General features: G+C 40.3%; 1 protein-coding gene across 5 annotated transcripts in view; it reads right to left on the bottom strand.

Moving 5' to 3' along the window:
* ITGAE (integrin subunit alpha E) overlaps positions 1-24,672 on the bottom strand; it is a 31,858-nt gene extending 7,186 nt beyond the window's left edge. For 2 of the 5 annotated variants that reach the window (XR_005814031.1, XM_040532764.1), the window contains exons 1-31: positions 23,995-24,672; positions 20,647-20,761; positions 19,196-19,292; positions 18,732-18,801; positions 18,076-18,193; positions 17,350-17,490; positions 16,907-17,027; positions 16,098-16,249; positions 15,281-15,431; positions 14,696-14,831; positions 13,957-14,070; positions 13,565-13,686; positions 12,665-12,816; positions 12,177-12,330; positions 11,410-11,560; positions 11,259-11,326; positions 10,352-10,487; positions 9,213-9,343; positions 8,290-8,430; positions 7,217-7,438; positions 6,670-6,800; positions 5,787-5,920; positions 5,282-5,433; positions 4,594-4,722; positions 3,226-3,293; positions 2,692-2,827; positions 2,321-2,422; positions 1,940-2,016; positions 953-1,030; positions 441-507; positions 249-356 (exon numbers count right to left, since the gene is read on the bottom strand). Coding sequence is in view for 4 of the 5 variants with exons in the window: in XM_040532764.1 (XP_040388698.1) it covers positions 249-356; positions 441-507; positions 953-1,030; positions 1,940-2,016; positions 2,321-2,422; positions 2,692-2,827; positions 3,226-3,293; positions 4,594-4,722; positions 5,282-5,433; positions 5,787-5,920; positions 6,670-6,800; positions 7,217-7,438; positions 8,290-8,430; positions 9,213-9,343; positions 10,352-10,487; positions 11,259-11,326; positions 11,410-11,560; positions 12,177-12,330; positions 12,665-12,816; positions 13,565-13,686; positions 13,957-14,070; positions 14,696-14,831; positions 15,281-15,431; positions 16,098-16,150 (2,913 nt within the window). In the remaining variant the exon portion in view is untranslated. Of the gene's footprint in view, positions 1-248; positions 357-440; positions 508-952; positions 1,031-1,939; positions 2,017-2,320; positions 2,423-2,691; positions 2,828-3,225; positions 3,294-4,593; positions 4,723-5,281; positions 5,434-5,786; positions 5,921-6,669; positions 6,801-7,216; positions 7,439-8,289; positions 8,431-9,212; positions 9,344-10,351; positions 10,488-11,258; positions 11,327-11,409; positions 11,561-12,176; positions 12,331-12,664; positions 12,817-13,564; positions 13,687-13,956; positions 14,071-14,695; positions 14,832-15,280; positions 15,448-16,097; positions 16,250-16,906; positions 17,028-17,349; positions 18,802-19,195; positions 21,278-23,994 lie in introns of those variants that run through there. The other 3 variants (XM_040532765.1, XM_040532766.1, XM_040532767.1) reach the window with 3 other exon arrangements.
* Positions 24,673-24,875: the final 203 nt, after the last annotated feature.

Here is a 24,875-nt window from a genome sequence, read left to right as displayed (position 1 = left end):
AAGGTAAATATTGTTAGCCCAGTTAGGGATACAAAGGGAGGAAAAACCTACCTTTTGACTTAGTTTTTAAAATGAACTTTTGCTCAGTTTGGTCCAACATGTACTTGGAATAATGCTATAAAATGTAATTTCCTGAAGTTTCTGTAGTGTAGCTTTAAAAAAATCCTAATCTGCAATAAACAACCTTTTTTCCTCTGTAAGGGCCAGTGAAGAGGTATTGTGTTATGGAAAAAAAAAAAAAGAAGTACCTGTGTTCCTGATGCATTTTTGACAGTTGCTATGTTCTGACCTTGTACACTGACAGGAACCCAAATCTGTAACTTGATGGTAGCATTAAAGGGGTTTTCTCCATTTATCTACGGAATAAAATGCACAAGGTAAGTGTTCTTTCTTCCTGATTGCAGACAGATGAGATGAACTAAATTTGAAGCTATACTTACATTAAATTTAAATTCTTTGTTTTCAAGTAGTCCTTGGCGAACGTTCATGTACATTAAAGAAACTGGCCTGTAGAAGAAGATAAATTAAAACTAAGTGAACATTGAATTTAATTATTATTGAACATTAGTATATCCAATGACCCACATGCATTAAGTAATAAGGAGGTAGCATGATCAAATTTGTTAAACAGGAATGTTAGCTACACAGTCTATATACGGGCATATATACAGTCTATCAATTAGATGCATCTTTGAGGCAGTCTTGAAGGTATTTTTTAATCAGTTAAATAGTTAAGGGTTTATATTTGACCCTAGTTATCTCCCTATGATGTTTTGTTGTTCCGTCTTCCAGACTCTTGCTGTCTTATACCACAGAAAGCAACTTGACAATCTGCAGTGCTTGAAACTATTAAGATGGAAATTGTGCTGGAATCCTGCCAGGCATCCTCTCAACCCTTTTTCCTCTAATTGACTAAAGTAATATAATGCAATTGAATATTCTTAAAACTTACTTGGTAAGAACTGCAGTGAACGCATATCTGACATCAAGGACATGTTTTTCAGTCAGAATGGTGCTATTTTCATTTATGCTTTAAAAGAAAAAAAAAGGATTGATGAAACAGCTTTATCATCTGCCTGCTTTGGTTTTCTATTTCTATGGTTTCCAAATTGTGGATACTGGCTATACAAGAGGGATGGAAACACAGAGTGCAGTAACTTATGAAAGGAGGGGTGCCATCCTGCTCTCCTATGGGTTAACGTACTGAAGGGCTACTCCAACATTACTGCATTATTATGGATTTTGGAAGCTGCCGTTGCCTTGGAATATTTCCCCACAAAGCAGCATTAATCTGTGAATATGTAATAATGCTTTAATTAATCAAAATTTAAAAGCTTCTACCCTTCAAAAAAACTGGACATTAAACTCATGTATAAACCTTTGCCTTAAAGTGTGCTTGCAATGAAGTTGCCAGAGATGAGTCCTCATTTCCTTTTTAAAAATGCTGTTTAATAAAGTGCTGTTTGCTAATCAGTCCCATTCAAGTTAATGAGAGGAACGTGACAAGAAAGGAATAGTAACTTCCCCATACTAGAAAGCCCCGATCGAGAAAAATAATATGAATACATCCTCATCCTGACTATTTGGAATAATAGTTCTACTTGGAACAGAGCTGGATTATGTTACTTGTCTGTTTTCTCTGATAACAAAGGAGGATGTCAGAACCAAGTTTTCTAGTTCAGGAAACACAAGGTTTTAAATATATACTATACTTAAATTAGGAACTTAAGGGATATTCTATCTTTTACTGAAATAAAGTAAGAGCAAAGCTAAAATAATAAAGGAAAGATTTTTTTTATATGGGTCCAAACACTTTAGAAGGTCGAAAAGGACAAGTACAATTTTGTGAAGCCAGTGACTGATAAATAGTATGGATACTGAATAGGAATTATAGAATTTCTTTTACAGTGTATTTAGTGGTGAAAATAGCAATACTCACTTGGTGATATTAACAGTGATTGCAGACTTATTTGGGAATACACTTTCATCTAATTGCCAAATCACAGAGAAGTTGGCCTATTTTGAGGAAAGAGAAAGATATAACAAAATATTGATTACCCTGTAAATACAGTCTTTAACTCACCAGGATACTGTTAAAACATGACGGCTAATGTATTTTCTGCTCAGCATTCCTCTGTGGAAGAGTTAATGTACAGGAATTTGGAAATTATCACTTGTCTTGAGAAAACGCATGTGGGTGACAAGCTGAATTTGAAAGCAGAGAGGCTATGGCCTAACTGTAAAGATAGGGGATGCCAGCACAGCTACTCAAAGTACCATTTAGAGGAAGGGAGAAATGAAAATTATCATCTCTACTTACAGTTGTCTTCTTGAACACTGGATGCCCAATTCTGCAGTTCAAGGATAACTCCACAGAAGTGAAGGGTATTGGCTGGCCACAGTGAATAGCAGGAGAGGATGGCTGCCAACAGAACAAGGAGGCTTTTGTTGGGAAATTCAATTCTGTCTGCTCCCATAAAACAAATTAGGTGCAAGTAGCCCAATAAAAGCTTGGGAGTCTTAGATAAATCTAGTAATTCAGGCTGTATTTCTGACAACTGAAATACTGTCCCTCCCCCAACCTTGATTCAAGATTTACTTAGGTAGTAAATGAATGGGAGGCTGAGTTGTGTTTTCTTTCAGCACTGTTTTCTTTCTGCAACTAGCTGAAGAGTTGTTCTATGATCTTACCTCGGCTGTCACCTTCTTAAAATGGAGATTTTTAGGATAGTTCAAGACCATAGTTGTCATGTATGAGTCATCTCCACTGTTATTTAGTAAAAAATTCATGGACACTTCTTTAGTGTAGCCCACCACTAATTCTCTTCTAGAAGCAGAGAGAAAAATGTTAGGTTACATGTAATTTCCTAAGCTTTGTTAGTAAATAAGAGACCCATTTTGGTTCTGGTAATTACTCCCTTGAAGTACTTTCACACATAGGATAACACAACAGCCCAATTAATTATTCATTATTATTCAGGGTGTGTAGGAAAATGCTTTCTTCTTAATAAATAAATAAAGCAGTTATCTCCAAACTTTAGGTAACATTTTTTCATTTCTCTTTTACATGAGCAGCTTTTAAACATTGTTCCAGTTGATTAGCTTTCCAGTGAATCTCCAGGGTAACTTTTTACAGTGAAGCAAACAAAATGCCTTATGCACAAAGATGACCTGTCATATGAATGCTAAATAAAAAATCCAAGTAATACAGCTACATTGACTCACTGGATCTGACTTGTCAAAGTTAAATGAGCAGTACAGATGGTCTTGTTGCAGTCCTTCTTGTAAGGCAACTGAAAGCAAACACAGATCAAGTTAAAATTTAACAGTCCTGATTTTTCCAAGGTAGCAGGTTTAGCAGATCTTTACGTATGCACATACATACGGGGGTCCTTCTCTGAAAATCAAAATTCCCATGACCTCGATTAAGGAGAAGTTGGACATAAAGGACCCTCTAGTGATGTAGTAAGTAGTGAAGTTTGTAATTTAACTCCCAGGAAAAGTTCTGTTTTCATTAGGACATGAAGTCTTCAGTGGGGGTAAGGTCTTGTTAAATAATTGCCAGCTGTTTATACCTTGGTTGCCACAGGACAACAATGTTAATTTCTATTCCAGGGACAATGTGTTTTTCTTGAATAAACATTTTCATATGCTATGCCATTTTACAGGCACACTATTTTGTAGCGATGAGGTTACTTCCTTTAGCAATAGTTTTATTAAATAATAAAAATCTACTGTCTGTGGCTGATGTTTCTGCAGAAGTTCAGTGAAAATTAATAGTTAGCTGTTGGGTGCACAAGTAATAAGCAATACTGACCAACAGTCAAGAATATCATGAATTATTGTTAGGGTATAAATGTATCATCATAATCCCTAAGACTACAGCAACTATGGTGATTAGTGTTCATTATTGCTCAGTGCTAAGTTATACTAACTTTTCTGTCCTATGCTTTATTGACTGCTAATTAAATATTGAATTGTGGTTTAAGACACCTATTAAGTAGCAAAAAGATGCGTCTTTACAGAGCTTTGTGATTTGGATTTTAGACTAACTGTGAAAAAGAGCCAGATTAGCTTGTACTGAACTGCAAGTGAGGAAACAGGATATCAAACTTAAAGGTTCAGTTTATTGGGAGTTTGCAGCCTTCCAACTATTGCTTTGAAACAAGTAAACCTAAACAAATTATATATGTATACCTAATTTTCATTATTTTTAAAATCCATTCACTCAAAAGTTTTGTAGGTGTTACTACTAAATACACCATTCAAATAACGAAAAGTACTTCACAAAACATAAAACCCATCTGCCTTGGTCACAGGTAGCATCTAATCTCATTTTAAACAGAGGCCCAAGAGGAATGTGGTCAAAAGTAAAGGTTGGATCTTAGAGAGGAGATTCTCTTAATAGTCTAAGAGTATCTCTTTTGGGGAAACCCCAGCCTAAAGTCTACCTGGAATACAACAACAATAACTAGAAAAGTTAGCAGAGGGGAGAAGGCAACATACAAAGGCTAAGAAAAACATGATTATTATTTTTTTAATAGTAATTACTTTGCATTCTGGAAAGAGAAGAGCTCTTCAGTATTTTATTACCTGAAAATGCATTTCTGATGGCTGATATTTATCAAGCACAGGAACAGCAAACTCCGTACTATCGTTTTTCTCACAGAGCTCATATTTAACTCTCAGATAAACATTGGAAAAACAGTCAAAGTCACATGGCTACAAGAAAGGAAGAACATGAAACTGAGAAAATATCTGGGCATTAAAATGCAAAACAGTCTTCACACATTATCTCTGTTTCAGCTTCCGTCAGGTGGCATATTTAGGGACCTTCTGACTCAGATGTTGCCTTTGGGCCACTGATTTTAGTAGCCATCAGTGGACCATAAATTTGTCAAATGTTTTTTGAGGGATTTTATACATTTGGATCCCATGACATCCTCTGGGTAATGCGTTCCTCGATTCAGTTATACATTGTAAAAAATGGTTTCCTTTATGTTTGTTTTAATCCTTTAGAGCTTCATGACTCTGACAATTCTTGCATTATAAATACTTCACACATACCCAAAAGGATGACAGTTTGATTTATAGGAATACAGATCAAAATGGTACACATCCCCCTCAGCTATAAAACATGCTCAGCAAGTCTAACACCCAAAAAACCACCCAATTATAGTAATTTTGCATTTCAAGGAAGATTAATCATCGTACAGATTCCATTGAAAATCCTTTCCTCTTAACCCTTCTTTCTGTAGTAAGTCTGACCAACATCACCTACCAGCGTGAAAAGCTGCAGCTCAGAGCATGATGTGTGCTCTCTGACTAAGAGCTTTCCACTTGTTGTGGTGTTCTGATCCTTAAACTGTAATCTCTTCTTTGCCATTTTCACATCTAAGTCCACCGTGTAGAGAATGTATAACTGTGAAAACACTGGAAACACAGATGGGAATTTCTTGTGTGCTCAGAACAAAGCAATTGCAAAGAGTCAGTGAATGAAGGGGAACAGAGTTCTGATCTGTAGCTCCAGCATTCACAGAGGAGGAAAAAACATGGTGATATATTTCCAACATCTTCCCACAAGTCAAGCAAAACGGAAAAGCTTTTACATTGACCCCTACATTGCCTACTCATGCACCCTACAAAGGATCTGAAAGTTTAGACTGAGATACAATATGCAAGATTTTCAAAATTTGTTAGATGTACCAGAAGTTGTCTACAATGCCAAGTTTCTAATATGGTGTAGGACCATAGATTTTAGTCTGATCACAATTCCCATTTATTACCTTGTTGAGACACTGGTAAAGCTGAGATTATATTGAAACACAGTTTTGCTGTAACAATGCTGCTGTTCTGGAAAATTAATATTCTCTCAGGGTTGAACCTCATACTGGTGAGAAAGTGAACAACTGGTCTCGAGCTAGTCAGTGAAGAACAAATAAGAAACAGAATTAAATTTTTGAAACATTCAGGAAAAAAATATTTTAAGAAATCCTGGCAGCAAGCTTAAAAAGTGCTCAGCTTTTCCATGATATTTCACCTGGACCAAGCTAGCCTATTTACAGAAGTTCCAGTTTCTGCTGGGAACATTGAGAATGTACAAAATCCCATGAGCCTGAAGGAACAGACAGCCAAAATACACCAATATAGCTAGAGTTTCAGAATTAAACTCACTGTTTATGTTTCCATTAGATGAACTCATTATCTAGTGGTAAAAATTCTCTCTTTATCAACAATTTGTTTCCAAATACAAAACGCAAGAACAAAATCAAATCTGCCCATCATGTCTTAGCCCTTGCAAACTCCACAAGTCATTCAGCTACCAGACATCTGATTGAAAATAAGACAAGGTCTGTCAAGAAGATTTTTTTGTCTAAATGACAAACCATCAGTGCTGAATTGCAGATGTTAACCAATTAACATAGATCTTAATGTTCATATCTCATACTTGCTCAAAGCCTTAGGCATTCAAAGGCAAAAGCCTTTGCAACTTGAGCTAACAGCTTTACATTTTATATGATTTCTTCTAGCACTGGGAAAGATTTTTTTTTTATGTCCGTCCAATGCCAAATTAAAAATAGAATCATTACACAGTGCTTAGAACACAGATTCTAAATTTGTCTTTGAAACATTTCCCCAACATACTAAAAAGTAGCACTCATTACCTACCGGAGTACAACTACATTCTCCAGTGATCCTACTGCAATATCTTGGAGACCATCATTAGTGAAATCAAAGCCACCATCAATGGATTGTCCAAAATACTGGAGTCCTGCTGATATTTCAGAGGCTTTTACTCTCTAATAGGAGAGACACAACAGCAAATATAAGTCAGGATCTCCCTCCTGTCCTTTGAAAAATACACTTTCTTTCATAAGGCTGTTGTGAGGTTGATTTTACAACACTCCTGACACCAAAATATTGGCTATTAACTTCCTGTAATAGATGGGCAGGCTTGCAAAAGAATATATTTTTCTATAGGCAGCACATGAATCCAGGTCTAATCCAGGCCTAAGCAGACAAGTGAATAACTGCAATTAAGGAGCAGGTCTGCTGCAGAAGCCTGTGGACTTACATAAACCATTCAACACCTGCAAATTTCTCACTCATCAATGGGAATGTAATGTGAAAGTCCTTCCTCCCAGCCTGTTGCTACAGAAATACAAGCTTTTCCCTCCCATAGTGGACTGGTGGCAAGTCCCAACAAGACACATACTTGAGAAAAAGAGCTCTTGATCTTGTCCTTTTCACCATTAAAGATGTAAATGCTGCCAAAAGAGGAACTGTTTGAAAGATGATCTTCAAGGGGGGCTCCAACTGCAATATCCTCATATCCATCCCCGTTGATGTCTCCAATGCTGGCCACAGTAAACCCAAATCTTGCAAACTGAGTGGTCACCTGCACATTTAAATGTCCTTCCAAGGTGAATGAACCAGTCTGAAATATACCCAAGAAAGAAATCCCTTTAGAACAATTGTAACCCCTAAACAATATAATAAGAAATTCAAGATAACAGCTAATTTTCAGACCAAAAGCTTGATCCAACTGCATGCAAATTCTCCCACAGAAGCAGTGTCCCTGGACAGCCCTATGCAAGTAGACACACTTAAGGTACTATCTGTTTTTAAATCATGAGCAGATTGAGTTGATCCACTGCTTATTTCGAGACAAACTTGTTTCTCCACCACGTTACAGAAATAAGCCACAAGAGGGTGCAAGTTGTTTGAATTCTCATGGACGCCCAGACTGTTTTCTGCTTCCAACAATTTGGTATGTTCCCTGAGCAAATGTTAGCAGTGCACCAACGAGAGCTTACCCTGGTCTGCACGTTAAGTTCTCACTCAAAATGACGCAATTAACTTATATCCTGGATATATGCATCTGGTATACTGGATCCAGTAGCTGGGCTCACAAAACATTTTGTTTTCTGCAAGTCCTGGGAAGTGAAGTTTTAGCAGCTACCAATGTATACATTTATTGCAAACATTGCAAAAAACATTGTTTGGAAGAGCAAAGTGTACACCAAAAAATTGCCTATGTACAGGCAAAAGACATGATTTTATCACACTGTGATATCAGTGTACCTTAGCTACAGAATGGTTTTATTTATTTTTTTCTCTTTCATATTCTAATGACTAAGACAGGACTGCTGGCTTCATCCTGCAGTCCTCTACCATACAGGGAGCGCACACTCAGTGAGAGCACAAAGGAGGAATGTTTTATTTGTCACTACTTAGGCATGGTTGGAAAATCCCCAACATGGAGGTTTACGCTACCAGTGTTTTTACCTCTGTCTCCAGGCGATAGACGTAAACCCTTCCTTCTTCCCCTTGGATGTGATAAAATGGAGCTCCAACAAGGAGAAGATCTGTCTCCCCATCACGGTTCACATCAAGTGGGCAGAGCTCAGAGCCAAAATAAGATCCGACCTGGGCTCCAGAAAAAGACAAGCAGCTCTTTCACTGGAATTCTCTATATATAGCTTTGTAGAATTAGCGTCCTTTGCAACAGTAAGGCAATTTTTAGAACAAAACATCACATATCTACTTATATGTGGATCACTTCACTATTATTTATTACATTACTGCCATCCTCAGGGACAGATCCTGTAACCAGCATAACAGTACCAAAATTATTCAACAATGTGACAGAATAAAAAGCAGAATAACACAGTTGATGACGTCTTTCCCATGAGCCATGAGAACAGAACATAAATATAGTACACCCCACTTAGCTAAATGTCTTCCCAGTCTTTTTCCAAATTTCATGATTTCTTCTGGTATTCCCAAAGTATTATGGAGTGAACTAAGACTGTGTAATCCACAGCTAGCTAAATCAGATGCTTGGCAGTTCCCTGATTCCTACTTGTGAGACCTCTAACCAATGAAAACATGGTGAGGTGAGTGCCAGTACCCTCCAGCAGCCTGCTGTGAGCAGTTGAACTTTGATAATTTCCCCCAGCTGAGCAACTTGTCCCAGAAGCTCAGACTTCAACAGATCTCATTTGAAAAAATGAGGCTGCCTGACCATAGTGGGTTTAACAGTATAATAAGGCTAATGGATTTATTCAAACATTTATAATGGCTTTACTCTTGCTTCAAAGGATGTAAATTTGTCTGGAGAAAATGAGGCTGTTGCTTGAGCAACCTAGATGTATGCTGTGCCCCTGACCCCTACTGACCTGCTTGCCCGTGTGAGTGAAGCACAGTACCTGTTCTCCTTGCAGGGTTTGTTTCAAGTGGCCATCCTGAAACACCAATACCTTCCCTGTCATGCTGTGCCGCGGAGCTCCAGCCACATACAAAGGTCCGTAGCCTGTGCGCACCACTGCCACGCTGTATCCTGGTGCATTCACACGAGGAACAAAAAGATCATACATGTCAGTACCATACTCTACGCCTGAAGGAAAAAGCCCACAGAGCTTGGACTTAGACATGGGCCTACATATTTCAGTGAGATCCAAGAGTTTGCACCACGTCAAGTTGTTGTGGCCCATGTTTTTGATTACAGACCAGCTCATCAGAATATTGATTAGGAAACAGCAGGTAACTTTCCTGAGAGAAAAGCCAGCAAAGCTGAGGTTTTCTTCTCTTAACAGCTTGTGAGGTAATTGAATAAACTGCTGCTCTGAAAAACCTGCTTGAACTCTTGAGGACTTTTCTTAGCATTTGTCACAGTTCCTGAATGCTTATCCAATATACACACTTTTTTTTTTTCTTTTTTTATTATCTCTGCAAGCTAGCAGGCTTAGAATCCTTCATAGAAGTGAAGGAAACATTATACTCCATATAAAATGCAAAAATAGATCTGTTACGGGGCTTTTGTAACAGGGAGGTAATGACAGAAGGATTATCCTGACACAGCCAGTCCACAGCACCTCATATGACCTAGAAGAACTTTAAGACCAAGGCTACAGTCAGGAGATACAGGGACCGTAAGGCTACAAAGCACTAGGGTGAATAAGCAAGGTCTTATTTGTCACTATGCCAAGAAGAGATTGATTCACAAACTGTTTCTTCTCCACACTCACAGCAAGTCAATATTATACTTATCAGCTCACAAAAATGCCCTTCACTGTGTTCTTATACTGCGAAACCAAATGGATGTGTTAACAGAATAGCACCACAATGCATCATAACTCATAAGAACAAATAGGCTGTACAGGGAGACAGTGTTTGCATTAGAATCTCTGTCCCTGTTATGGAAAATATTAAAAATTCAGTTAGATGCTGCAGGAGATGATCTTCACATAAATGCTGTCAGTGCCAGAACACACTGCCCTACTATAAACAAACCAAACAAAATTGCAGCCAGGTTGTCACTGATCTCAAGAGAGGGAAAGCTGCTTACCTAGGTAACTGTACTTTGCTTTTTTGGCTTCTTCTTTTGATTCATTCAAGAAAACAGCTGTCTTGGTTGCCAGATCATACAGCAGAATTCCACCAGACCAGTCAAAGGCACCCACAGCACCAAACATTAAGACTCGCTGCAGAAATAACATAGTGCAAATTAAAATGGAGGAACACAGGGCAATTGCCAGTGCTAGTGACCTCTATCAGTCTGCAAAGCTGCTTAGTAGGTTGCAATGTTTTCTGGATTACAACTCCTGCATTCTTTCCTAGACCATGTAGCATGGACATTTTTACTAGCTCCTAGTATTGAAGGTACAAGATGACTGCCCAACATCAGAGAAGCAGCTGTACATCTCCCAGTTCTCTACATGTCATTGTTTGCAAAATCCAATTACTGTTATCCTTACAGCCAATGCTGCTAAATGTTCATTAGCTTCCTCAGTTTCCACTGTTCTCCCCTCCTGACAAGGACAGAGATCATGCTTGTCTTGGATGGACCAGTGTTTTAAGCCAGAGGATTCTGAAAGAGCAAAATTATTTTATTTGCAACATGATGGAGTCCCTGGACTTGTACACTGGAGACACAAATGCCAACTAAATCAAAGCTGTCAACTGAAGTTAGCTCTTTTGTGCATTAGAATGAAAAGGATCCAGTAGTTATAACAGGGGTTATGTGAGATAGGCCCCATCCTAAAATAAAATTCACAACCGACATTTAAAAAGTGGTATTTTTTACTTATCTAACACATTCAAAGCAAGCAATGGCTTGCAAATGAGATTTGACTACATAGTTCTCAAACTTCTGTATCAGCATCATTTCTTGTATAAGACCTTCTGAATCCTTACAGGTATTAAAACAGCAACAGCATACAACCATTTAGCAGGGTTAAATACAGAACACTTGCCTTATCCAAAATCTGCACACTGAAACCAGATTGTGCCAGTTCATATTCCAGAGCATCACCTTGAGTACCTGACGATGCAATAGAAATAGGGTGAGCCACTTTTTCCTTATTCCTCAAAAGATAGCAATGAAATAGAAAAGCTTCTGTTTACCTTCTATCCCAATAATACTCTGCTGCAGGGTTGAAAGCAGCCCATCTAATGCTGAATAATTGGTCACCTGAAATACATTAGTGTCATCTGGACCAGATGCAATTAGCCGCAACTCATTCAGGGCCTTTGGTTTTTTGAAGGCATCCCCCACCTGCAGAAGAGATGCAAATAATCAGAAGAAGCAACCTTTAGAGTCTTCTTATTCCCACGTACTTAAGGATGGAATCACTCGAGTTGGTGGTAAAAATCTCAGCTTCAACCACCCTATGTAAACCCAGAAATACTAATTGATTTGGAAGTCAATGAATTAGACAATCTGAGTGTCTCCTGGAACCAGACCTTTACAAAACATCTTCATGTAACTGGCTGGTGCAGTATTTGGTGTATACAACTTTGTTGTACCCAACAACTAAGTTTGGAAATCAGTAAGTCACAAGGCATCATAACAAAAAACATCTTCCTCTGTAAGAGAAAGAATGAGAAGATAGCTGAATGACATTACTAGAAGGCAAGGGTGATAATGTGAGAAGAAACCTACCAGAGACTTGAACTGAGAAACTCTCATGCCTGACATACTTTTTGATCACATTTGTTTATTCTTTATTGTTTAACAGTTCATCATAGCTTTATCTTTCATATATTTATTTTATATGTGCTCATTCCCTTATTTACTGGAGACACACATGGTTCAGTTCTCCTTTTCTTCCCCTGCCCGGTGCTACCCAGAAATGGAAGGAAGATATGATCCAAGTAGGTTCCCAACTCACCCCAATAGCATAGCGCTCAACTCCTGCCATTTTGGGCGAATTTATCACTGTTGTCAAGTTCATTTCATCCAGGAGTATTTCCCCATCTGTAAGCACAATCATGATCTTGGCTGCATCCTTCCGGGATCCGTGACTTTCAATGAAGATAGAATCCCTGTTAAAACATCAAAAAATGAAACATTTGCAGCTAACAGTCATAGCAAGGAGACAAGAAATTTTCTTTCACATTCATTTATCTTAAAATCGCCAGGTGCTGTCTCATTCTATAGCTTCCTGAGCCCTGTCATACCAGAAATTACACACTGACAGATGACTTTTACAACCTTCTAAAATATGGCACAGAAACTGCTGCCTGCCATTCAACCTCTTCCAAATAAACAGGACTGCTTTCAGGACCTGAATGTTCATGGAAGTCCCTCTCCCTTACTGATGAAATGCCCCAGAAATCACCTTCATTATTTCTTGAGCTCCTTTTTTCTGTTACTTACAGGGCATGTTGCATGGCAGATGCTGTTTTTGTCACATTGCACACCTGCACAATATCAAGTACTTTCTGGAGGGTGGCATTTGGATTCCAGTTTTCTCGCAGGTCAAACTCAGTTTTGATTTCAAAGCCATACTGCACCACTGCAAAATCACACTGGAAGAAAGCAGCAGGTAAGCATCTGCTTGTGACAACTGTTGATTCAGAGAATGAGAGCTCTCTGCAACAACTAGCCCATAAACCCCAAAAGAAAATATTATCCAGACTATGTAGAAAGAACATATTTTTCATGAGCAAGTGGCTTTTAAATATGTGTATTGCAGAAACAAGGATTGTTATAATATATTATAGGCGAGGAAAATTAAAACACTGTCAGTACAGGCAGAAAAAATTGGTTTGGGAAACGCTAATTTGTATTTAAGTACTTGCATTTTCCTGTTATGTTTCTGGCACATGTGCAGGTTTCAGAGAGGATTATCTGTGATATTACTGCATTGTTCCTTCATTTTCCAGGATGATCTGATTATCATTGCTTTTGTGCTTGTGGGTATAGATGTTAACGATACAGGAACAGAGACAGGAAACAACAAGAAAGTCATGACTGTCACCTCGTGTGAAGGGAGAGATGGTGCTCACTGGGCTCCAAGCATGGCAGTCATAGCAGGGCTAGGGATTTCTAAGCAAACAAATCACAGACTTTTCTCTCTACAGTGCTGTTAGGATCAAGACTGAAGATGTACTGCTATGTAAGCAAAATTACATCAAGAACACATGCAAGTTATGGAAGTGCTTTCCCATCCTAATGGAAATTAACCTGCACAGTCCCAAATTCTGGTGAAAAGGCAGCTTAAATGAAGCACAGCACACTTTGTACTTTTAGCCTGCTGAAGAGAGTAGGGAGTACCTCAAAGCACTTCTCATACAGTGTTTTCATCATCTTGTGGATAAATGCTTTTGCTCTTTCAAAATCGTCTGGTTCAATGCTCCCTGATCCATCCAAAATAAAAGCAATCTCTGTCCCAGAGCCTGCCAGGATATGGAAGATAAAGGAGTAAGGAGAAGGCTCCCTGGAGCTCAGTAATGTTGGTCAGGACCAAGTTCTTTATCCAGTGCTATCAATCAACACACAAATAATCTCACTCCAACAAGCAACTGAATGGCACCAAGACTGCCCACTGTCATTTCAGCGTGAGCCACAGCTCAGCTCTGGAAGCTTACAGCACAGCAACCCCCCAGATTTCATCAGTCCATGACAGTCCACAGCATGATTCTGTTAAAAGATACTTCACTACGTACGCAAGCCATTTTCCTCCTCCTCCTCTTTGTCGCTCTCCATCCAGGAAGGGAGCGTGCTGCCACCATTGTCATTAATGTTTCTGTGTCCTGGTGTCTCAGTTGGAATATTTTCAGCTGAAACAGGAAAAAAAATTGAATGTAGGTGACAGGGAACAGGGAGAGAAAACAGTGAACTGAAACCTTGCATTATTGCCCCATACAGTGTTCCTGCACCTTGCTGCCTGATAGCTGAACTCTTCCTCATCCCTGCAGTATGTAGCGGATCATACTGCTTTCAGGTTCAAGAGTATGAGTGCTATGGAAAAAATTGTGAGTTTTGAAGGCTGTGGGGATCAGGTCTTCATCTTAAAAAAACAGCTACAGTTTAATAGAAATAAACTGCTCCAAGTACACACAGAATTATAAGTATCATAACAGAAACACTGAAGGGAAGGTGAATGTGTACATTTTAAAGCACCTATTGCAGTCCATCTGTCTTTCCATACTAATGTTTTGGCTGCAGGTCACAGATACAGAATATGACCTCTTATCCTCCTGGTTGGCTGGCTAAGGAGGACTGTTATGAATGTAACAGAAATAATTTTTTTGTTTTACTGTTGCTGGGCAGGTGACTGCAAGAACAGGCTAAGACCTGGATGGATGTATTTACATTCCTTAAGCCATGAAGCTACCCACCATCGCAGATCCACTCTATAAGTTACAGTGAAGGGAGATGTGTGAGGAGTGGAATTTCTGCTACCGGACTCAATCAGAGTGTCTCTCTGCAGCTCTGAAAGGAAACTGTCAAAATCTTCATATGGCAGACGACATGAACCAGTCACTTCTATCCTTCTGCAGCTCTTCTGGGACCAGTGGTTGCTAATGAACTCTCCAATCTAGGGAGAAAAGCCAAACAGCCGTGGAGACTGCATGTTTCATACACACACACACAATTGCCTTAATAAAAACTTGACAGCCTGAAAGGGAGTTTCTGAAAGCTTGGTAAAGCAGCCCTGATCCTAGATTGCACAGTAAACCTATTGCAAAGAAAAAGCTACAAAAGCTCTAGAGCCACAAGATTATACAAGTCAGACACTTTTATTCTATAAACTTATCCTTAACACCCTCCAAAACAAGCTCTCTGGAATCAAGACGACAGAGGCCTGGGCAAGCAAGGGAGCCACCAGAGCATCTCAGATGGACATCCTGCATGTCTAATGCAACACTTTTTCTTCCACCCACTGCTAAAGCATTGAAGTGGACACATGGGTGGATGGAAACATCTCTCTCCGACATATGAGCTTAGAAGCAAAAAAATGTAGCTTTGACATTTCTTCCTACTCACCTTAGGAGCACAGAGTTTGACCTTAGCCATTTTGAGAGAGTTCATCACATTTCTCAATTGATGGTTTTCTAAAAACACTTGTCCAGATACCATGACAATGATTATCTTGTCAGTCTGTCTGGAGTCATGGCTGTCATTAAAGACTTTATCCCTGTAGAAAAACAAGCCTAGAGGTATTTTATGGGAAAAACTATGTCTTCAGAGTCAGAAATCTCAGTGCTACTGGCAGGGTGCTGATGTTCATTGAACTCTCAGCACACGAGAGTCTGTACAGTACAGACATGCAAAGCAAACGCGCACATTATACTTCCAGGGATGTTGGCTATCCACAACTGGTAGCTCTGCCTTCACAAGTAGCACACGGGGCATTTTTACAATGAAGTTCAGTATTGTCAGAGTCATGCTATTGGGAAGAAAATAGAGTCGAGGAAAGCAAGACTCCCAGGGAGACACAGCAGATGGGTGAAAAAGATGGGAAAGGCCTCAGGTGTACAAACAAGCACATGCTGAAAGCAAGACCCAGGTGACTGCATTTTCATGCTGATGCCCCTATGTCAGCAGGAAGGACTTCACACTTTGCCTCTTGGCAATTTCTCCTTGTGAAAGCCAGAGTTAGACCTGACAGACCCCCAGACAGATTCATTCACGGCCTCTGTTGGCAGAGTCTGTCACTAAGAGGAAGCATTGGGAAAGTGATAGTTGTGAGGGTGTGAGAACAAGAAGAATAGAGAGGAGGTGCAGGAGGCTGTATTGATGTACATGAAATGCAAGGAATCATTTGAGTGTCCCAGGAGCTTCCTGAGACACGTGAACTCACAATACATGCTGCAGTGTGGCTGCAATGTCAGTCTGTGAACTCTGCTGTTTCATATTTGGACCTTGAAGAGAGCAGTTAATCTGTTGCAGCTTTCTTGCAGGCTCAGTTCAGTTTGGTCTGTTCTCCATACTGCACACCACAGCAAACCTGACCTGGAGAAAGAAAATGGCAAGCCGTGTTGGTTAGACAAGATCTAAGGCAGGATCCCTAAGTCCCTCAGAGTGTCAAGTTTAGTCCCAAACTTTACTGCACAAACATGGAAGGCCTACATTGCAAATGGAAGGCAGATCACCTATCTTTATCTCTCCGTCACACATTTGTATTCTGGTGATCCCTTTTGGATCAACTCCAGGAACTGACTTCATTTTCTTTGGCTTAAAATGATTTCTCTGTCTGAACTTTCTGTATTTATCTGTCCGGCCAGATCTTTCGAGACCACATGGCTCAGCCTCACTTTGTCCCCAAATATCAGGCTTTATTTAAATCATTCAAAGTAATGGCTTATAAGCCTCACTCATTTGTATGTCTACTGTTTCAAGGTGTCCTGAGAGATTTGTCTGGTAAAATATCTAGGCATGCTACTGGCGTGAAAACTCACTCCTAGATCTTCCACTCCACTCTTCAGCTACTTCTCATCCTTGGATCACTAACATTTAACTCTTGCATTACAATATGTAGAATTATTACCAGCATCACTGCGAGTAGTTTAAACAGCAGTAAGTATGAGAACTGGGGGACTCTCTCCCATTCTTTGTTAGAGCTCTGGTCATCCTGCCTACCAGAAAACAAGACTAAGCAGTTTCACACACCTTTGAGCATTTCTGCCACGTGACTTCATCATATTGATGACTGAGTTCTTGGTGCTTTGGAAATCATCTGACTTGGTGTTCTCTGATCCACCCAGAATGACAGCAATCTCTGTTCCCGGTTCTGTCAATGCAGTTAAATATAAAAGAACATTTGAAAAAGCACCGAAACATCTAACATTTAGCAAGAGTTCAAGAACATTGACATAAACAACAAATTAGAAAAAAAACAACCATTTTTTTACCACTTCCAGCCATTCTGAAAGCAGGTCTAGCTGATGATGTAGTAATAAGTTTGATTTTTAAAAATTCTCAGTTAATGATGATGGTAATAATCACTGAATTTTACCATAACCTTCAAAACCTCAACCTTTCCCTCCCTGTCTTCCCCACATGAATACAAGCTGCTTTCAAGGAAGTAATGTTTGTTCATGTCCAGTACTTACCTTTGCACATGTGGTTGCTCCATGCACTGCCAAAGTGCTCACCACAAGTAATGCTGACGTTGTTTGTGCTCATAGAGCTGCTGGTGGCAGTAAACTTGCCTTTGCTGTTTCTGTTTTGAATGCCGCTTAATTTGGTCTCAACTAAAAAATGTAAAAAGCAAGAACAAAAAAGACAGTCTACATTTTAAAAATACTCTTCTAATTAACACACCTTAAAATCAGGATCTGTTTCCTAGTGAAGATGAAATGAGACCATATAGGTTTCTAATGTAATCTTCTCAGCTTCTTTACAGTGACTGCAAGAAGCAGAGCAAGGCCACGCAACCAGCTCTCTGCTACCTTGATTAAATGCCACAATAGCTCAGTCAAGTTGGAATGAACAACCTTGACTGATCGAGCATTTTTAAAAATCCCAGTGGATGTCTGTCATATCCATTTGCTAAGAATATAAATGCTTTTCTAAATCCAGGCTTAAGAGCTGGATCTTGGTACGCACGGGACACCACAACAGAAAATCCCTGGTGCTTTGTGCTAGCCTTCAAGGCTGAACCTTGTAACCCTGTTGAAGTCAGTATAATACATCATAAAATTCAACTCTTAAGTCTCCCCCAGCGGACCATTGACCTTCCTGGTTAGGAACTCAGAAGGCCCCTGCTGTTAGGTCAGAGCCTCATGCTGCTATTTCTGTCCCTCTGCAAAGGCACTATGCTGGCTGTGCTCCTGTACCCATCTTGGTGAGGTTGAGGAAAGCCGTGCTGCGCAAGTCGGCGGTGAGCAGAGTACAGACTCCATTCAGGTCCTCCGTAGTGGTGAAGGCCCGGCGATGCTTCTTCTGCAGGCAAGCCTGTGTGGGTGGCAGGGAAGGCTAATGAATAACGAGCAGAGCCATAGACAGAGGATGAATGAAGATGCCATCTGGTGAACGTTCAGTATCCCCTGCACAGCACTAAAGGCCTCCTAGCAAGAGTCAAAAAGCAAGCGGTGACCCCCTTCCCTGCTGTGACCCCTGCTGCATCAGGTTAGCCAGGACCTGAGCTCCACAAAGTGTGAGGCTGGGGTACCACCAGGCTGAAGGTGTCAGTCTCCAAGTCAGTGGCTCTCAAGCCTTCCCTGCCAATCTTCCCTTCTCCTCTGAGTGGGGCTGGCTGCAGTGAAGTACAAGGTCCACTGCAGTCCTTAGCTGATGAAAATGAAAGGGCCTTCTGAGTTTTCTCTCTTGGCTGGCAAGGCACCAGCTGGCTTTCCAACCAATCAGTATCCAGCCAAGAGCTTTCGGCTTTTGTCCTTCTGTTATGTCTGCTCATTTGTATTTCCCTGCAAACATACACAGTGTTTTGGAAAAATCCAGTCATTCCCAGCCATGGATGTTTTCGGTCCCTTACCAGGATCCAGTCGGAATTCCTGTCAATAGCTATGCCACCATCCTGGATGTTTTTGGAGCCTTAATTTTTCCTGAAATTGAATGAATGATTGAATGAATGAGGGAGGGAGGAGGGGAGAACAGTGTGGGTGAAAAAAAATTGAAATGGATATGGTACTTATCAGCCTTGGGCAGACAGAATAAGAATGTTATCAGCAGTTTTAGCAGTAATGAATATGTCGGAAACAAAAAACTTTGCCTCTACTTCAGCAAAGATTAGGCAAAGACCTAGGCCATGGCAGAAGAGGTCTTGCAGCCCCCAAAGACATCACTCCAACCTCTGGGACAATGGGTTTGCATTTCTTGCCAAGAAGTGCTGAGCTAAGGGACCTAGCAATGTGCTCAGTACTCTCTGAAACACCTTGCTTCCGCACATCCTCATGCCCATGTCAAATCAAGTATTGGGAAGGGGAAGTAGGACTGTACCTTGCAAAGGCATCTCCTTGCACTGGATCTTGTCCTGCAAAACAGTGCACTTCTCAGCCTGCCCAACCCCTTGTCTACTGAGGAAGTAACCAAAATCCTGTGGAACAAGAGAAAAAAAGCGGAAAAGAGGGAAGGTGGCACAATCAGGAAGAGTCCTTTGATACTGAAGAGTGCTGAAAAAACATCTGTGGGCTAGGGTGCCACACCTTATCCTGACAACATGTCTCTTAATTAATTGGACACTGGTGTGGTTTTGAGCTGAACCAGCTACTAAGAAACACTTATTTCCTCCTACAAATCTTCAACCTTCCCATTTGTTCTGCTAAAGCCTCCAAACTGATAGTACTCCAAGCTGGTTGCACACCCAGACATCACTAGAAGACACCACTAGCAAATTTCATTTTCGGAAATCGGAACATACAATATCCACACCACCGAGTTTGTTCAGTTTCTCTTCCAGATCCTTGAGGAAGGGAAGAATGAGGTTCTCCCTCATCACACTCTGCTGTCCCAAACGGGCTCTGTCTGGGCTGTTGGCAGGGGAAGTTTCCACCACACAGCCAGCAGCTCTTCTGCAGCAATCTCTGGTCACAGCAGACAGGAGTTTTGCCACTGACTGAACTGGGTTAAAGAAGGGGTTTACTCTCATCCCCCACTTCTCTGTCACTGCAAGTAGGATTTGATCTGAACAATGAATTCAGGAAAGCTAGCCCAGACCAAGGGAGAGGTCTGGAAGTGACTTGTCCATAAAATGTTGGAGATAAAAGGAGGCTAGAATGCAGTAAGGAAGTCCAAACCCCATCCTAGGAAATGGCAGCACTGTCATATGAAATGGAGACTGCTCTGTGAGTCAGCCGCTTTGTGCTGACAGGATAGGAAAGGTTTCTTTACTCCAGAGCTATCTGCTGCACAGCCTTACTACTTTGCTAAGCGTAATATAGGTTATCTCTATAGCAACCACTTGTGGTTGGCTTCTATTCACCAGCCTAGCTATCCTTTTCTGTCCCCCTACAAACCCCACAGTCAAAATATAGCAGTTTCTAGCTCTTTATGGTCTTCAGACTAAGCTCACAACATAACTTTTGGCAGCTGGTGGGCAGACATGACTGCTGCAGCCCCCGAAACCACACGATATACCAGGGAGCTCTGCAGAAAAACAGTTGCTTGCTTCTGCCATCTGGTTAAAAGAGCAGATAGCCTTTTTTGTACAGTGCTATGACTTAGCAGAGGGTGAGGGGAGAAGCATCATGAAGGCTAACAAGCTGACAATGGACACCTAATGCTGATGAAACTTTAATATCAGCCCCTAAGAACCAAAGAACAGTTCTGGGTCCCAGGCAGAGGAACCTGTGATAACAGTTGTAGAAATGAGAAGCTACGTGAGCTCGGACCACAATCATTCACAAAGACCTGGGAAGCCTGGATATGTTTTTCTTTCTTCTGTTCCTTACATGGTTGTGTTCCCATCTGAGTGCTGAAGAACCTTGGGCCACAACAGAGAGTCTGTGTGTGGTGTGATCCACTTCTTGCCAGTGTCAACATTAAAGCTCCTCAAGGACTTGATCACTGAAAATAAAAATAAATGAGCACAGATGGTGACCTGTAGAGTCCTCGTTACCAGCACAAGCTCTTGAGCCAGCTGTCCCTGAACCCTACCCATCATGACGGCACAGAGACAGCTGGTGGGAGGGAGAGTTACCAAGCTATGGAGATTTCATTCATTTAGATTAGCAAATAATTTTCTTGCCCAACCTAATGGAAGATAAAGTAATGCAAGTCCTGTTTTGGCATCCAAGGTCAACCTTTATAACAGAACAAAACATTCCTACTACTGAAGCTCAAACACGCATTTAGACAGGAGAGGAAACAAAACTCCATGGCTTGTGGAAGTGACATGCCACTTCAGGATGGCACCAGTGGAATCATGTCTTGTAAAGTTGATATTCAACAGACCAGGACACAGAAACCATCAGATTAAAGAAAGAGCTCTTCGGATAGCAGCAGGGATTATTCCCCACAAGATTAACATTGCTGTAAACATGGTAAAGAGAGGTGAACATAGATTTTTTGTTGTGTTTTTTTTTTTAAACAAAAAAAAAAAGCTTTGCAGCAAGAGAATAAATTCGTGCCTCATATGTGATGGATATTCTGCTGGGGATGCAGCTCTGCTACAGTCCAATAAATTCTCAAAACTGATACAAAATGGCCATCAAAAAAGAGAAACTTCTCATCCACAGAGCTGTAACTGAACTGCATCCTAAAGGTTTTTGTTTTATGAATGCACTTTCTTTGTGCAAGGCAGCCCACAAAAATGGGGCTGATATATTGGTGTTTTAACTGTCAGATTCTGTGGCAAGCCAACCTTTGTTGCTGTTCACATCTCAGCTCTTGATTTCTTGCACAGGCTGGGAACAAGGTGCTTTGATAAATGCTGTGAGTTCCAGCACTGAGCTGTGCTGTATAACCAAATCCCTGTCAACGATGTGACGGCCTAAGGGTTTGAAAACCTTGTACTAACCTCAAATGTCTGTGGCCACAAACTCCATGCCTGACTGAAACTAGTAAAGAACAAAATGCGAATTGTATCCATCTAGAACCTCTCCTGATTCTAACTTCACTCAGAGCTGAATATGAGGTTATTCAGTTAATTCCATATCATTTCCCAGCCTGGCTACGAATGCACAGGTGGAAGAAGTAAAATACCACAGTCAGGGCAAAGACATGCAATGTGCCCTGGCTGCAGTGCATTTTCAGTCTGCTTCTGCTTCCTGAAACATCCCATACTTCAGGGCCATGGCATGCATCCCTTTCAGAGGGTAGGCAAACCATCCTGAACTGCCTCCTTACTTTGCTTATCTCATTTTACCAACTAAAGGCCTAAATTAACTCAGAGATGCTTCTAGACATCCGTATATGCTTTCGCTGTAATAGTCTAAAATTCCATACATTTACAAAGGCCTCCAGTAAAACTTCTTAAAGCAAAACTGAAATGGAGCTCCAGATATGCTGGAACGAGTTCAGCTGTCTTTGAAGTAAGGGACAACTCTCAAGCAGATAACAAAAAGAAAAAATGATTGCCACAGATGATCTCACTCCTGAATATTCCTGTGCTCACACGGTATTTGGCCTGGGAACAGGACTCTTCAACTCTGCACCTAGTTCTCCTGCTCTCATGCTGCAAAGTCACGTTATTTAAACTTTTTGCTCCTGACTCCCTGTTCGCAGGGATTTCCAACACAAATGACTCAGCTTTCAGCCATTCAGGTATTCGAATTAAGTGTACTGTACTTAACCTGAGGGGAAAAAATGTGTGTAATAGATTAACCAACTATACAAGCAAATTATTTGTAGTTTACATGCTTACACCCTCGGCACAGATCTTTCAGATAAGGTCCAAGAACCTAACCGAGACCCACCAAGACAGACAACTGCACTTTGCTGCACTGCCACTTTCAACAGCAAAACCCACAAAAGCTAAAAAGCTTGCTAAAGGAGAGTGATAGAAAAGAGCAACTGAAGCACACAAGGAGGGAAGCCTCCACCAATTACTCCACCTTACTTTTGCATAACCCAGATGAAGGTAGATCAAGATTTGAAAAAAAAAAATTAGTAAGTTCTGTGGGCACCTCCGTTAATAATTTATATGTTTAACAAAGCTGGGAGCTACCTAAGCACCTTACGATAAACACAAGAACAGGGGTATTAGCAGAAATAAAACATCATCATCTAACATGTAGAAGTCAAACGCAAATAAGGAAAATAGTAGAGCATAAACCCTGATATTAAATCTATAATCACAGCAAAACAAGTTACAGAGAACTTTGATTGACATCTCATTAAACAAATAAAATTAATAGCATATTTTTTCCCAAACACATTCGAAATACAAAGCTTGCCAGAAAGTCTGTGATGCTGATCAGGGCATGAAATGAATACTTAAACAATATTCTTTCTGTACAGATGGAGTAGATCTATACACTATTGAGTCTTTTGAAAAAGAAACCAGACAAACAAATTCTGCCATACAGGATCCAACTAGCATTTACTTGTGCAGTTGCTGGAAGTGAGGCCGGTAACATGCCAAGTGCAGTTGTCAATTGCTGGAGCTAACAGAGCAGCACCAGAAGGGTGTCACCCTTTCTGGGACAAGCAGCTAGAGACGACTTCATGACAGAATTGTCCCCACTGGGCTACAGGACAGAACGCTGTGGATACTGATGCTGACTTGGGAAATATTCCTAACTCATCTCATACCTATACCTTACTTTATGCATTCTTATTCTCACACAAAGGTTCTAAATTTTCTTGTAAAAAAATCCTATTCTAGAGCACTTATTAAGGAGATCAATAAGCCAAAACTCATGGGAAGTCTCTCTGATAGCACACACTGCTTAATCCACAGTGCACCCACCTACTTCATGATGAGCAAACATCCAAAGAAATAAAAAATTATAGAAGGCCAGACATTGCTTCTTGTTTTGTATTTGAGTGGAATTTCACCCAACAGCCACTTTTCTCCCACTAAGGATGAGCACTATAAAACTCTCTCCATCCAAACATGCAGATTTCTGTGAAAAAGTAGAAACCCACGTTACAAACTAAGGACTTTTATTCCATACAAGTCCCAAACATCCTGACCTTCCTACATAAGAATCATTTTATCGGCTCACATGAAGGGAGTGATCCAAGTCTCCAGAAATTACTTTGTTTCTAGACTAAGATTTTTCATTTTCTAATAAAGACTTTTTAAGACTTTTATTTTCTAATGCATGGAAAATAAATGCAGAGATAAGACTCACTCATTAGGAAGAGCAGGTACAAGAACAACCTCATGGTTCCCAGCTTTAAGATGAAGTGAGGAGGAGGACTGGAGGTACCAGGCAAAAGCAGCTCTCTTCCTCTGATGATTCTCCAGATCTGCACGTCTCATTGTGCTCGCTGAGACAAGTGACTCTACTGTAGATTGCCTAACTGAGGTTTCAAGGCGTACACTAGTGACATTTTAATAAAACTGCAGATACAAAGAGCTACTGAAAGGCAAACTTATGTTACTGAAAGGTAATTTTTAGCATTTCCATACGTCTCTATCAGCACCCTTAGTATACCTAGCATGATAGGATACATCTGGAAAAGCCTCTAGGGCTTTTGTACTGTTCGCTTTCTCCTTTGGTGCTTGCTACGTGGACATGTCACATAAAATAGAAATTTGCAGACAGATCCACTTGAGTGAACTCACAGCAATGATTTAAGAAAGATATCAGCTCTCAGATGCCCCTCATCATATTAATTTTTTAATGCAGAAGTTAAATTCCCCCCATCACACACACACGGAGAGCACTGGTGTTCCCTTTTTATTTAACATATTATTATTAACAGAAATATTGACACCTTGTGGCAGGATGTCTGGGGTATGTATGATCCTGCACATTTCTACTTCCTGTACCAACAATTCTTTGGCTTCTATTAATCCCTCAACTCTCTGTATTGTTGCCCCTAGTTTGGAGCAGACTAGCACAAAATTAATCCCAGATAGTTCACACTATCATAGTACTGCACAGCAAGTAGTATTTGTATGCAGGCTGTTGTTATTACAAGTGCAATGGTGAATGTTATTCACCGGTGAAGTAGTAAATAGTAAATATACATTAGTGAAATCGAAATAGTAAATGTTAAGCAATCA

The sequence above is a fragment of the Cygnus olor genome, chromosome 20 (assembly GCF_009769625.2).
Source record: "Cygnus olor isolate bCygOlo1 chromosome 20, bCygOlo1.pri.v2, whole genome shotgun sequence".
Taxonomy (NCBI): domain Eukaryota; kingdom Metazoa; phylum Chordata; class Aves; order Anseriformes; family Anatidae; genus Cygnus; species Cygnus olor.
The sequence above is the reverse complement of the archived record's forward strand: the minus strand, read 5'-3'. Positions and strand labels throughout refer to the sequence as shown.